The following is a 12,601-nucleotide window of genomic DNA, read 5'->3' as shown; positions in this document are numbered from 1 at the left end:
GTGCCACAGGGTATCATCTTGTCCCCCATGCTGTTTAACATCTATATGAAGCCCTTGGGAGCAGTCATCAGGAGCTTTGGGGCGAGGTGTCAGCACTACGCTAACGATACCCATCTCTATTTCTCTGTAACATCTGAATCAGGAGAGGCCGTGAAAGCCCAGGATTCGGTGGTGGGCGGGATGAGGGCCAATAAACTGAGTGAATCCTAGCAAGACGGAGATGCTTTGGGTTGGTGACTCCTGAGTTCGGTTAATTGGTCAGTTGCCTGCTTTGGATGGGGTTGTACTCCCTCTGAAAGAGCAGGTCCATAGTCTGGGGGTGCTCCTCAATTCGTCTTTGTCACTAGAGGCCCAGGTGACCTCAGTGGCTAGGAGTGCCTTTTACCAGCTTTGGCTGGTAAGATAGCTGCAGCCATTTCTGGACCGGGATAGCCTGGCCATTGTTGTGCATGCACTGGTAACCTCCAGGCTGGATTACTGTAATGCACTTGATGTAGGGATGCCCTTGTGGTTGGTCCGGAAGCTGCAGCTGATGCAAAATGTGGCGGCGAGACTGCTTACTGAGGCAGGCTATCACCAACATGTCACCCCGCTTCTGAAATAATTGCACTGGCTGTCCTCTAGCTACTGGGCCAAGTTCAAGGTTCTGGTTTTGATGTACAAAGGATACCTGAAAGATCATCTTACCCCTTATATACTCAGCAGATCACTACACTGTGCAGGTGAGGGCGTCCTGCAGATACCATCTTATCAGGAGGTCTATTCCACACAACATAGGAAACGGACCTTTAGTGTAGTGGCACCTACCCTTTGGAATTCCCTCCCCTTAAATATTAGAGAGGTGCCATCTCTGTTATCTTTTCAACTCCTACTGAGGACTTTCCTCTTTCAACAAGCCTTTTAAGTGGAGACCTTGTCTGCGTCAGTGCTGGAATTGCTTTTTAAGATGTTTTTAAACCTTTTTTAAAAAGATCTTTTTAAAGCTTTTTAACAAATGTTTTAAAAGATGTTTTAAGGATGTTTTTGTTTGAATATATTTTAAAGTCTTTTTTTTTATGATGGTTTAAAGAGTTTTTAGTGCTTTTGTTTGCCGCCCTGGGCTCCTACTGGGAGGAAGGGCAGGATATAAATTTAATAAATAATATACTACTTGTTTTCCTCAGAAACCATAGCCTAGATATTACCCATTCCCTTCATGAAAAGCATTAACATGAGGAGGGAAAGTGAAAACTGCATACAGGAAGCCATGTAAGTGATCACATGTGCCTCTTGTTTCCATGCAGGTTATGCATAAAGAGAAGCTGTGGCCAGTCACAATGTTTTAGCACATATGCACACAGGAGCAATTTCCATCTTCAAAAGCTGTATTGCTTGAAATAGCCCCCAATCCTCTTGTTCCGGAAGTTAACACTATGTGAAATTAAAGGCTCCCTTGAGGCCAGAGGACATTTCCACAGCTGTGGGTATCTGCCTCTCTGAATGGAAGGAAGAAATGCTAAAGCAGGGAATCAGTTGGCCCTTGCAGGGTATGGGATAGTTCTGTTGTATCTACACATAGGCTCAACTGGATGTAAACTAGATCTTTTAATTACTCCCCGTGCAGAGATCCAATGGAATGGGCTGCCCCAGTCTGAAGAGGAATGCTTACAACTGACATGCAGAATCACACTGTGTGAGTGCAGATAATTCTTGCACTTTAAAAAGTTTATTTTCAGAGTTAGTCAAAGTGTGTCTCCTATTTTAATTCTGAAGACACATGCTTTACTTATCAGACATTTGGAAACCCTGGGTTACAGAAATAGCACAGATAGATTTCTTGGTAAAGGCATAACATTGTAGACCAGAGGCCCAGAATTTAATAAGCAATCCTCCACTTTTCTGTAATCTTCCTTTGCTGCTTGCACTTGCTACAGAAAGCAGAACAGATGGGATGGGTTAGAGACATAGGAAACTGCCTTAATACTGAGTTGGATCAATGAGTCCTAGCTTAGTATTGTCTACACTGACTGGCAGCATCTCTCCAGGGTTGCAGGCAGGGAACATTCCCAGCCCTACCTGGTGATGCCAGCAGGGATTGAACCTGGGACCTTCTGCACGCAAAGCAGTTGCTCTTCCACTGAGCTATGGCCTATACCCCAAGGGACCGTCTGAATTTTCCATCATGCAAACCAGTAGGGTTAAGAAGACAGCATTTACTGTCATAGTCCAGTGGTACTGAGAAACATAATTTAATAAAAATCAGCACTCTTTGATCAGTTTTGCCTTTCCTGCCTCAGCAGCTGTGCTGTTGCTATCCATCAGATGGAGCTCAGGAAGATTTTTGGAGGTGTACAGGAGCATAGTGTTGCACAAAGACAGGGCTTAACCCAAAAGGCAAAGGACAAGGTAGCACATTCCCTCATTCTGTGCACAAAAACTATCCAGACTAGCACCCGAGTCTTTCTTCAGGTGATGGGACAGATCCTCCGGCAGATATGAGGGTGGCAGCATGCATGGCACACACACCTCTGCCCTTCAACACCTTAACACGGGTCGCCAGCCTTTTTGGATCAGTGGGCACATTTTGAATTTTGAGAGGGTGCGGTGGGTACCATCAACACTGGACTGGAACGCTGGACTGGCCATGTTGTTTGAATGCCTGATCACTGTCTTCCAAAGCAGCTACTTTACTCCCAACTGAAGGATGGAAAACGGAATATCGGTGGACAGCAAAAGAGGTTTAAAGACGTTCTTAAAGCGAATCTAAAAAAATGTAACATGAGCATCGAGAACTGGGAAGCCTTGGCCCATGAGCATCCCAATTGGAGGTCGGCCATTATCAAAGGCGCTATGGACTTTGAAGAAGCACGAGTACAGGACGAAAGGGACAAACGAGTTAACCAGAAGGCACATCAAGCAAATCCTCATCGCGACCATCTTCCATCTGGAAACCTATATCCTCACTGGGGGAAGCTGTGTGGATCCAGAATTGGCCACCACAGTCACTTACGGACCCACCGCTAAAGACCCTGTCTTGGAAGACAGTCTTACTCGGCCACGAGTGATCACCAATGAATGTTGGAGGAGAGCTTTGTGGATACCATGGACCGTGAAAAAGAGAAATAATTGGGTGTTACAACAAATTAAACCAGAACTATCACTAGAAGCTAAAATGATGAAACTGAGGTTATCATACTTTGGATACATAATGAGAAGACATGACTCGCTAGAAAAGACAATGCTGGGAAAAACAGAAGGGAATAGAAAAAGAGGAAGGCCAAACAAGAGATGGATTGATTCCATAAACGAAGCCACAGACCTGAACTTGCAAGAACAGGGTGGTTTACAACAGATGCTATTGGAGGTCGCTGATTCATAGGGTCGCCATAAGTCATAGTCGACTTAAAGACACATAACAATAAGCTGTGGGTACCCAGTCAGAAAATGGCTGCCATGGGGGGGAATAGTGTTACAGACAATACAGTCATTGCTACTTCCCTCTCCTCTCACCCCAGACAAACCTCATGTTTACCATGGGAAGTCAGCTATGTTGTGCTGGTCCCAACTGTGGAGATAAACTATTGAAGGTACAATAACCCTGTTTTCCCCAATGCCAATCCCAAATCAAAGGCTAGGCTGTCTTGCTGTACCCACCTACCTGGAAGTAAGCCCCATTAAACACAAAGAGACTTACTCTTGACAAGTAGACATGTATATGATTGTACTGTAAGTTAACCATAAAGTTCAGGAGTGCCTGGACATCAGCTCCTGTACAGCAGTGACAGGCCGACGCCTCTTTACAAAGTTTTCACATTTTGCATTTGCCATTTGGAGAGGGGCTTTTTTAACATCCACCCCCGCTTACTGTGTAGCAGTATTTGCAGAAAATAACTTATAGGGAGTACCTTATCTTGGACAAATGCACCACAGGAAAGATGACCCTGGTTGTTAGAAAAAGAGGAAGAGATTTCAACGACTACCAGAAATTTAGAGAGAAGCAAGAGAAGTGCAGGGGAAAGGGAGGGGAAAACAGAAGCTCTTTAGGATCCCAGGGATTCCTATTGCCTGGTGTCCAAACTCCTCACTTATCAATCACAGCTCTGACTTCACTTGTTGGCTAAAGCACTAACAGCAGAAGCGACCAGGGAGGCTTATTTCTAAGAAATTCCTTAGAAGGGTATCTGCACATTTTGCTTTGACAATGTTCTAGGAGGACTAGAGACTTAACTTTTTTTTTTAAATGAAAGCTCAGAATCTGGATGCCCTGCCTGGGGACACCAATGAAGACCATCAGCACCCAAGGGCACTGGGTTGGCAACCCCCGCCTTCTCCCTCTCTGCCTAATGTTAGGGCCTGCCCTGTACGGAGTGCTGTGCTACCAATACTCTAACCAAAAGCCCTGTAGATTCTGCAAGTATAAGTCTGAATTGGCATAGGCGATATAATGAACTTTTAACTCCAGTTGCAGAAATTGTCCTACGTTCTCAGCTACACAGAGTCAAGTTACTGCACACTGCGGCACACCTTAAAGATTCCACCATTTATTATGAAAATAAGGCCCATCGTGGCAGAGTTGGCTTCTGCAGCAAACACAGAGGTTCTTTTCCACAGGTGGAACTGGAAGGTTGTAAGGAAGTCAACTAGACCGGTCCAAACACTGATGGAAAACGGGTATTTGCAACAAGCCACATGCTTGGCTCAGCTCATTTGGGCCAGCAGCTGTTCCAGTTCTGGACGCGCCTTCAGCCGAACTTTGAAGTCGTCCTCCGTATGCTGTGGAGGGAGGGAGAGAAAGAGAGACAGCAGGGCATTATGAATAGGGCTTCAAATGAATATTAGCAGGGAAAGCTGGGCCCCCCCAAAAGGTGGCTTGAAGTTAGAAAAAGAAAGCAAAAAGGAGAACCTAGTTCCAAAAGTACCAAGGTTTATTGTACACGTTGAAGTTCCATTGGCAGGAGCAATCTTAAAAATGCATGGAATTCCTCACACTCCAACCCCCCACTTTGGCTTGGTCCCTAAGATAAATTAACTTTAAGGAAGTTCATGCAAAGAGAGTTCCCCGTCTCCATTTCTCTCTGAAGCCACCCCCCCCCCACAAAAAAAGTCTCTCTGGATGGTTGGGGTGAGCAGCCTCACAAATAACATAGGACGGGGCATGGTGGCCTGCTGAGGAAGCCTCCAAAATGAGGCTTGTAGCCCAAGATAAGGTAATGTAAGGGAATTCAGGCTGGCCTCTGACCATCAAAGGAGGATTTGGGGTGGGAGTCACAGGCAGGGAGGAGGGTGCGGAAAACGTTCTGGCTGTGAACTTCCTGAAAACTTATCTTAGGCTCTAAACCATTGCCTCCTGACAGGCAACAGACAGACCAGGGAACAGCAGTCATGCAAAGGCTATATCAGGGCAAGGGCGCACACAGGCAGATTAGTCTCAGAAAGTCCATCCAGCCTTACCACATTCATTTATGGCTCTGAACAATAAAGCATTCATTCATATCCCACCCTTCCTCCTAGAAGGAGCTCAGGGCAGCAAACACTAAACACACTCTAAAACATCTTAAAAGACTTTAAAACATAGTAAAGCAAAACATCTTTAAAAACATATTAAAATAAAGCTTTTTTAAACCATCTTTTTTTAAAAAAGCTTTAAAAACATCTAAAAAAGCAATTCCAGCACAGATGCAGACTGGGATAAGGTCTCTACTTAAAAAGCTTGTTGAAAGAGGAAGATCTTCACTAGGCACTGAAAAGATAACACAGATAGAGCCTGTCTAATATTTAAGGGGAGGGAATTCCAAAGGGTCGGTGCCACTACACTAAAGGTCTGCTTCCTATGTTGTGTGGAACGGACCTCCTGATAAGATGGCACCTACAGGAGGCCCTCACCTGCAGAGCATGGTGATCAACTGGGTATGTAAGGGGTAAGATGATCTTTCAGGTATCCTGGTCCCAATGTGTATAGGGCTTTGTACACCAAAACCAGAACTTTGAACTTGGCCCGGCATGCCTCACATGTGACAAGGAACCAGACAGCGAAACTAAATGCCACTAGAAATAAGAACAGATTAAACCTCCGGGACAATCAAAATAATAACTAGCTAAGCTACCTGTTGCAACCCTAAACTGCATGCCACTAGAAATAAGAACTAATTAAACCTCCGGAATAACCAACATCATAGCTAGCTAAGCTACCTGGTGCAACCTTGTGAGCCACTATCTTTTCCCTTCCAGTTCAATCTTTACTTGGTGGAAGCAGAAAGGTAAAATGTCATGGCACACCCTCAGGCAGTGGCAGTAACGTGGGCCAGGAAAGTATCTGCCAGGACTGGAGAGGAACCCATGCCCTCATTGATGAGCCTTAGGTGATACCAGGGAGGGTGGCTCAGTCAACACCATGCAAATATACAGCTGTTTGCATGGAGGGTGGGAGAAGCAAAGTCTCAGAGAGGGAGTCTTACTCTTAACACACTCTCAAAGTAAACTTTTGGGGCTGGAAGAGCACAGCACACCTGTGATGTCAATGCAGAATTTTTTTCAAGTGTGCCCAAATTAGGCCAACAGCGGGACAGAAATCTTGAAAGCAGATTCTGTCCTGATGTCAAGAATCATGCTAGATCTCGAGACCTTTATGCCTGTGCACCAGATGCAGAAAACACTTCAGGATTCTATTGTTGCAGACAGCAGAACAGAACCATCACTGTCTACACAGTTCTTGGCTCTTGGAGTGCTTAGAAACTCTCTTGTTGAACAGGATCCTTCACCCCTAAGCTTTTACGACAGCCTGGTCTTCCTTAGCTGTGCTTCATGCTGCTGCCTGGGATTAATCCAATCTGCCTGGGTGCGTGATGGTGCATAAAGAAAAGGGTGACACACCATTAAGCAGCCAGGTGGCGCAAAGAGGCTTTCTAAGCCACAATGGTGCTGGCAAAATTCCAAAGTCTCTGCAATTTCTTGGAGAGACAGAAAATAAATTAAAAATAAACCAAAAGAGCACAAGCCCACTGGGAAAGTTATGCACAAGCCCCACTGAAATAAATGGGAGTAGTACAAGACTGGTTGGTCATCTTGTGTGCCGAGGCCTCATGTGCCAGCTGCCAGCACTTCCCATTTCCTGTGCTTCCAGATGTGCTATAGCCCTCACAAAGCAAAGAATTTGGCAAACGGCTTTGGCTCTCCCCCACCGCCTAGAATTTCAGTTTTGTTTTAAAAGCAGCCGTACCAAGAACAATGCACTGAGCATATGGTGTTGAGCAGCCATATATATTCAGTAATATATTAAATAAATATGTTACTGTTGTCCACGAACGGGTAACCTCCAGGCTGGATTACTGTAATGGACTCTATGGGGCTGCCCTTGAAGTTGGTCCGGAAGCTGCAGCTGGTGCAAAATGCAGCGGTGAGACTGCTCACTGGGGCCGGGTATCGCCAACATGTCACCGCGCTGTGGAAAGAATTGCACTGGCTGCCCATTTGCTACAGGGCCAAGTTCAAGGTTCTAGTTTTGGCGTACAAAGCCCTGTACAGCTTGGGATCAGGATACCTGAAAGACCGTCTCACCCCTTATATGCCCAGTCGATCACTGCGCTCTGCAGGTGAGGGCCTCCTGCAGATACCATCTTATCAGGAGGTTTGTTCTGCACAACATAGGAAACGGACCTTTAGTGTGGCGGCACCTACCCTGTGGAATTCCCTCCCCTTAAATATTAGGCAGGCGCGATCTCTGCTACCTTTTCGGCGCCTTTTGAAAACTTTCCTCTTTCAACAAACCTTTTAAGTCGAGACCTATCCCTGTCTGCATCTGTGTCAGAATTGCTTGTTAATATGTTTTTAATAATGGTTTTAAACCTTTTTAAAGATGCTTTTAAAACTTTTTAAAAAATGTTTTTAACATTATTTTGTTTTAATGTATTTTAAGGTCTGTTTTTATGATGTTATAAAGTGTTTTAGCGCTTCTGTTTGCCGCCCTGCACTCCTGCTGGGAGGAAGGGCGGGATACAAATTAAATAATAAATAAATAAAAACCCTCAAATTCTGTGCTCAGAGCAGAAGTATGCAAATATTTTGCTCAACCGTGGTTGCTTCCAGTGTTGTCACAGCAGTCATTTCGTTTAAACATACTCTTGCTTATTCCAAAATAGGTTTCCAGGGGTGCAAAAGGACAAAGAGGATTGGCTTTGCAGCGGAGACACCAAGGTTCATAACCCTTGGAAAAGTCAAGCTTGCCAAATAGCTCTGGAAGTCACTGTCTCTACATGAGCTCAGCTGGGCCTGTCCAAAAGAGGTCCATCTCATCTGGCATCCGGTTTCCAAAAATGACCAACAGATGCATCTGGGAAGCCCACATACAGCGCATGAAGGCAGCCCTTCCTTGTTATTTTGTGCCTGGCATTTGGTATTCAAAGGGATACAGCTCCTGACTATGGAGGCTCCGCACCATGCCATGCAAGGACTTGGTTCCAAATAGGTATCAAACTATCCCAAATGTGTGTGTGTGTGGGAGAGAGAGAGAGACAGAGAGAGAGAGAGAGACAGAGACAGAGACAGAGAGAGAGAGAGTGTGTCCTGGGACACTTCTCAGAACTTGTTGTCATGACCATTAAAAAGCCAGGAGCCAAGCTGCTAAACATTGATGGCCTTACAGGGCCCTTCCAACTCTACTATTCTATGATTCTATGAATGCTTCAGTAAGACTCCACATACCTCTTTCACTAACAGATGGACTCCCTCAGGCTGATTACTCTGAATGACTTCCAAGAAAATAGGAGCGAATGTGGCACTCAAACCTCTGATCTGGAAGTGGGAGGAGAAAAACAAAGCAGAATGAATCACTGGAGGAGGTGGGGTGGGGAAAGAACAAAAACACAGAACTGGACCTGTTATGTTAGTGGCACACATCACGAGGGACCCATTTCCAGCAACAGCCAAAGGCACAGAGTGAAACCAGGACTGTTTGCACATTTCTGTGACTGGTCTGAGAAGAGTCATTTCTTCCTCACCTTTGTAGCCCACCCTTCCTCCGAAGAGCTTACCGCATTTTATACACCTACACAGAAGGAAGGACTGGCCTATGGACATCTATGGAGTTCCTTAGCTGTCGGAGAATTTGACACCCACGACCCGCCAGCCTCCCTTCTCCAACACTCTATCTCATGGGTGGGGAACTGGATTCAGCTGGCAAGCCAGATCCTGACTTCCCCTAACTCCTGTAGGCCATCTCGGCAGGTGGGTGGAGCCTCCCATTCATCAATCACTGTCAAGTATTTTCCTTTGCCCGCACAGTTTGAAATCAAACCACACAGGCAAAGGCACAGGGCTTTGCAAGCTGTTCAGCCATGCTTGCAAAACTGGCTTTGGGCAGGAAGACACATCTGCCCCACACCTGTACGGCAGGTGGTTGTGACTTGGGGAAAATTGCCTCATGGGCCAAATTAGGGCCCCTGCCGGGTCTCATTAGGCCTGCAGGCTGGAGGTTCATGCCCTATTCACTATCAAGGGATGGGAAGGCAGAAAATTGGGGTCTACTGGCCCTGGGATCCTTTGGAGGAAAGTGCAGGATAGAAATTTTAATAATGATAAAAATGATAATAGATCTTGGAGTGACTTGCAATAGATCAGCAAGGATCCAGATTCCCAACTGTTTAACAATAGCAACAACATAGAGGCCAATGGGGCTGCTGAAATGAAGAAAGCTTGGGGTGAAAACCAGGAGTGGATTTCAGTACAACAGAACTGTGCACTCATAGCAAAAACGAACATCTGGACTAAGCATGTGCTCAGAAGGACCCTGGCCCTTTGTTCTAAGAGTATGTTCTCCCCACAGAGGCACTATCCTACACCTGGTTGTGGCTGGTGGATCTCAGGGTTCTAGTAAAAAATAATATAAAAATGAAATCAAGGTAGATCCTGCAAACCTGACATCTGCCTGCCCCCCAAGTATACCAGATTGACTCCATTAGTGACATGCAACATGACTTAGCAAGAGCTGCATTCAATTTTTTTAAAGTCAATTTTCAATTTCCAGACACATTCCTGAAATCTGGATGTTGAATTTCAATTATACAAAATTTGTCAAATGTGGAAATTGACCAATTTTTTAAAAAAATTGTCTCCGCTCTAGCTAAAAACCACAAACAAAACTATAGGTATGCTCACAAGGGGAGAGGGAGTCACAGTTCAGAAGCAGAACTGCCAATAATGGCAAGAGATTGCCCCCCTTTTGAACCAAGACGGCCATCTAATATTTTGGATTGCAGCAATAAAGGGTGGAAAATCAACGTGCTTACAGACATATAAAAGGAGCAACACTTTTCTGAAGGCTTGTTCACACAAACAGGACAGCACTGGTCTGCAGCATTTTTGTTACCAAAATACTCCTAGCCCAGATAATATCAAACTGCAGCTACAGAGCTTTGGTTAGGAGGATGACAGGAAGCTTGGTCTTGCATTTGAACAGAGCTTACTGACAGGAATAGGACTATTTCCAGTCTTCTCTTCTTGTTCTTGATTTAGCAAGTGACGTTCTTGCACTGATTCTTTAAATTTTGTCAGCCTGAGGACAACTAATCCCATTTGCTTTTCCTTTGTGGCCCACAACATAGGGCCCACAACTGGAGGGGGGGGTGGAGAAAAGAGAAGAAGAGCTCTGTCTGAAACCCTGGAGATCTACTGCTAGCTCAGTGTAGTACTGAGCTGGATGCACCAAAGGTCTGACTCACTATTAAGGGTGCTTCCTATTTTCTTAATTAAGGCCTACACAGTGATCTAAAGCAGCGCAGACCTCAGTTAGCACAGGCAGTTTTGCTCCATTTAAAGGTGGCAGCCAATCTTGTTCAAATCTCTAATTTGTCACAAAAGCATATACACCACCAGGGCATGCTTTGACATCTCTGCTGCAAGCTGCTTCCCAATTTAAAATTACCAGCTTCACAGTACCAGCCCACATGCATTTCTTTGGCAGCCAGCCCCACTGCGTTCCATGGGATTCATTCCTGCGATGTGTGCATAGGATTGGAGCTTCCAAGGTATCATTGTTGTTATGTGCCTTCAAGTTGATCACGACTTATGGCGACCCTATGAATCAGCGACCTCCAAGAGCATCTGTCATGAACCACCCTGTTCAGATCTTGCATGTTCAGGTCTGTGGCTTTATGGAGTTGACCCATCTCGTTTGGCCTTCCTCTTTTTCTACTCCCTTCTGTTTTTCCCAGCATTATTTTTTTTTTCTGGTGAATCAGGTCTTCTCATGATGTATCCAAAGTATGATAACCTCAGTTCCATCATTTTAGCTTCCAGTGATAGTTCTGGTTTCATTTATTCTAACACCCAATTATTGGCCTTTTTCACAGTCCATGATATGCACAAAGCTCTCCTCCAACACCACATTTCAAATGATGAAGTGACTAATAAATCTAATTAAGAATAAGAAGAATAGAAGAAGGGTCACTGTGATGTTCCTATATTAATGTATATATGGTAAGTGTTGGTTGTTTAGAAGATACATGGTAAGTGGAGTGAAAGAGGAGGGGGAGTGAATGGGCAGTAGAATGCGAGATGATTGGCTGAGTGTTTAAAATGGCTGAACGTATAAAAGGAAGAGTGAGACAGGAATCTGGGGGGTGGATGAGGTGATGAAAATGAGTGGGTTGCTTTGGTGGGTTTTTGAGAGAGTTGTTTGTCAAGAGAGAGTGAAGAAGGAGAGGGGTGGAGTTCGGATTAATATTGAGTAAAACCATATGCTTATGTGCCTTAAGAAGAAATCTTGTTAATCTTGTTAGCTTTGTTATCTGTAATAAATACTTAATTTGGTTTACCAAAGGCCTGATCCTTGGCTGGGGTTTCACAGACCAGAAGGGAGGGTAAGGTAATGACCAAGGCTGAAGGGGAACTGTAACAAATGGTGGCAGCGGTGAAGAGAATAACAATACCAGTATTCAGAGTCTCTGGGAATACTAGTATTGGGACGTTACTGGTGGTTGCCTAGCAGGGGGATCCGTTGAGATCTGTGCTAGAGCGGATAGGGAAACCATAAGAGAGAGCGGTCCGGACTGGTGGAGTCCCTGGTGGTGCCTAGTGACAGGCAGTAGCCACGCGCAGGTAGGAACCTGACAGGGAGAGCCAGGGAAGGGCGTCACAAGTGGTGGTAGAGGTGGGATACGAACAACAGAGAATCCAGATACGAATACTAGAGAATCCAGAACAGTGGTGTGGCAAACAGAAATAACAAAACAAGATTTCTTGTGAGAGTGACTGGCAAAGAGTGTGTGGCAAAGAGTGAGTGAACTCAAACACCATGGCTGAATACATAAAAATGAAAAGAGAGGAGCTGGTGGAGAAGTGCATAACATTCAATTTACCTCACGAGGGTAAAGGGGTAGATGAATTGAGGGTAGCACTTATAGGATTTGCTACTGCCCAGCAAAAACAACCTGTCAGAGAAGAGACCCCAGAAGGATACTCAAGCAATCCCGCTTATATAGAGTACTTGAGAGAGAAGTTAAGATGGGAGCATGAGTTGGAAACTGAGAGATTGAGGATGGAAGGTGCAGAGAAGGAAAAACAGAGGGAGTTGGAAATTGAGATAATGAGATTGGGGTTTGAGGAGAGGGAGAAGCAACGAGCATTGGAT

At 45.1% G+C, this 12,601-nt stretch overlaps 1 protein-coding gene across 2 annotated transcripts in view; it reads right to left on the bottom strand.

The window, feature by feature from the left end:
- Nucleotides 1-4,504: 4,504 nt before the first annotated feature.
- The window catches only part of MRPL48 (mitochondrial ribosomal protein L48), a 37,437-nt gene continuing 29,340 nt past the window's right edge, over nucleotides 4,505-12,601 (bottom strand). For both annotated transcript variants that reach the window (XM_061629093.1, XM_061629094.1), the window contains 2 exons: nucleotides 8,677-8,766; nucleotides 4,505-4,752 (listed from right to left, as the gene is read on the bottom strand). In XM_061629093.1, coding sequence (XP_061485077.1) covers nucleotides 4,678-4,752; nucleotides 8,677-8,766 — 165 coding nt within the window. In that variant the 3' untranslated portion in view covers nucleotides 4,505-4,677. The remainder of the gene's footprint in view (nucleotides 4,753-8,676; nucleotides 8,767-12,601) is intronic.

Source organism: Rhineura floridana, chromosome 5 (genome assembly GCF_030035675.1).
Source record: "Rhineura floridana isolate rRhiFlo1 chromosome 5, rRhiFlo1.hap2, whole genome shotgun sequence".
Lineage (NCBI taxonomy): Eukaryota > Metazoa > Chordata > Lepidosauria > Squamata > Rhineuridae > Rhineura > Rhineura floridana.
The sequence above is the reverse complement of the archived record's forward strand: the minus strand, read 5'-3'. Positions and strand labels throughout refer to the sequence as shown.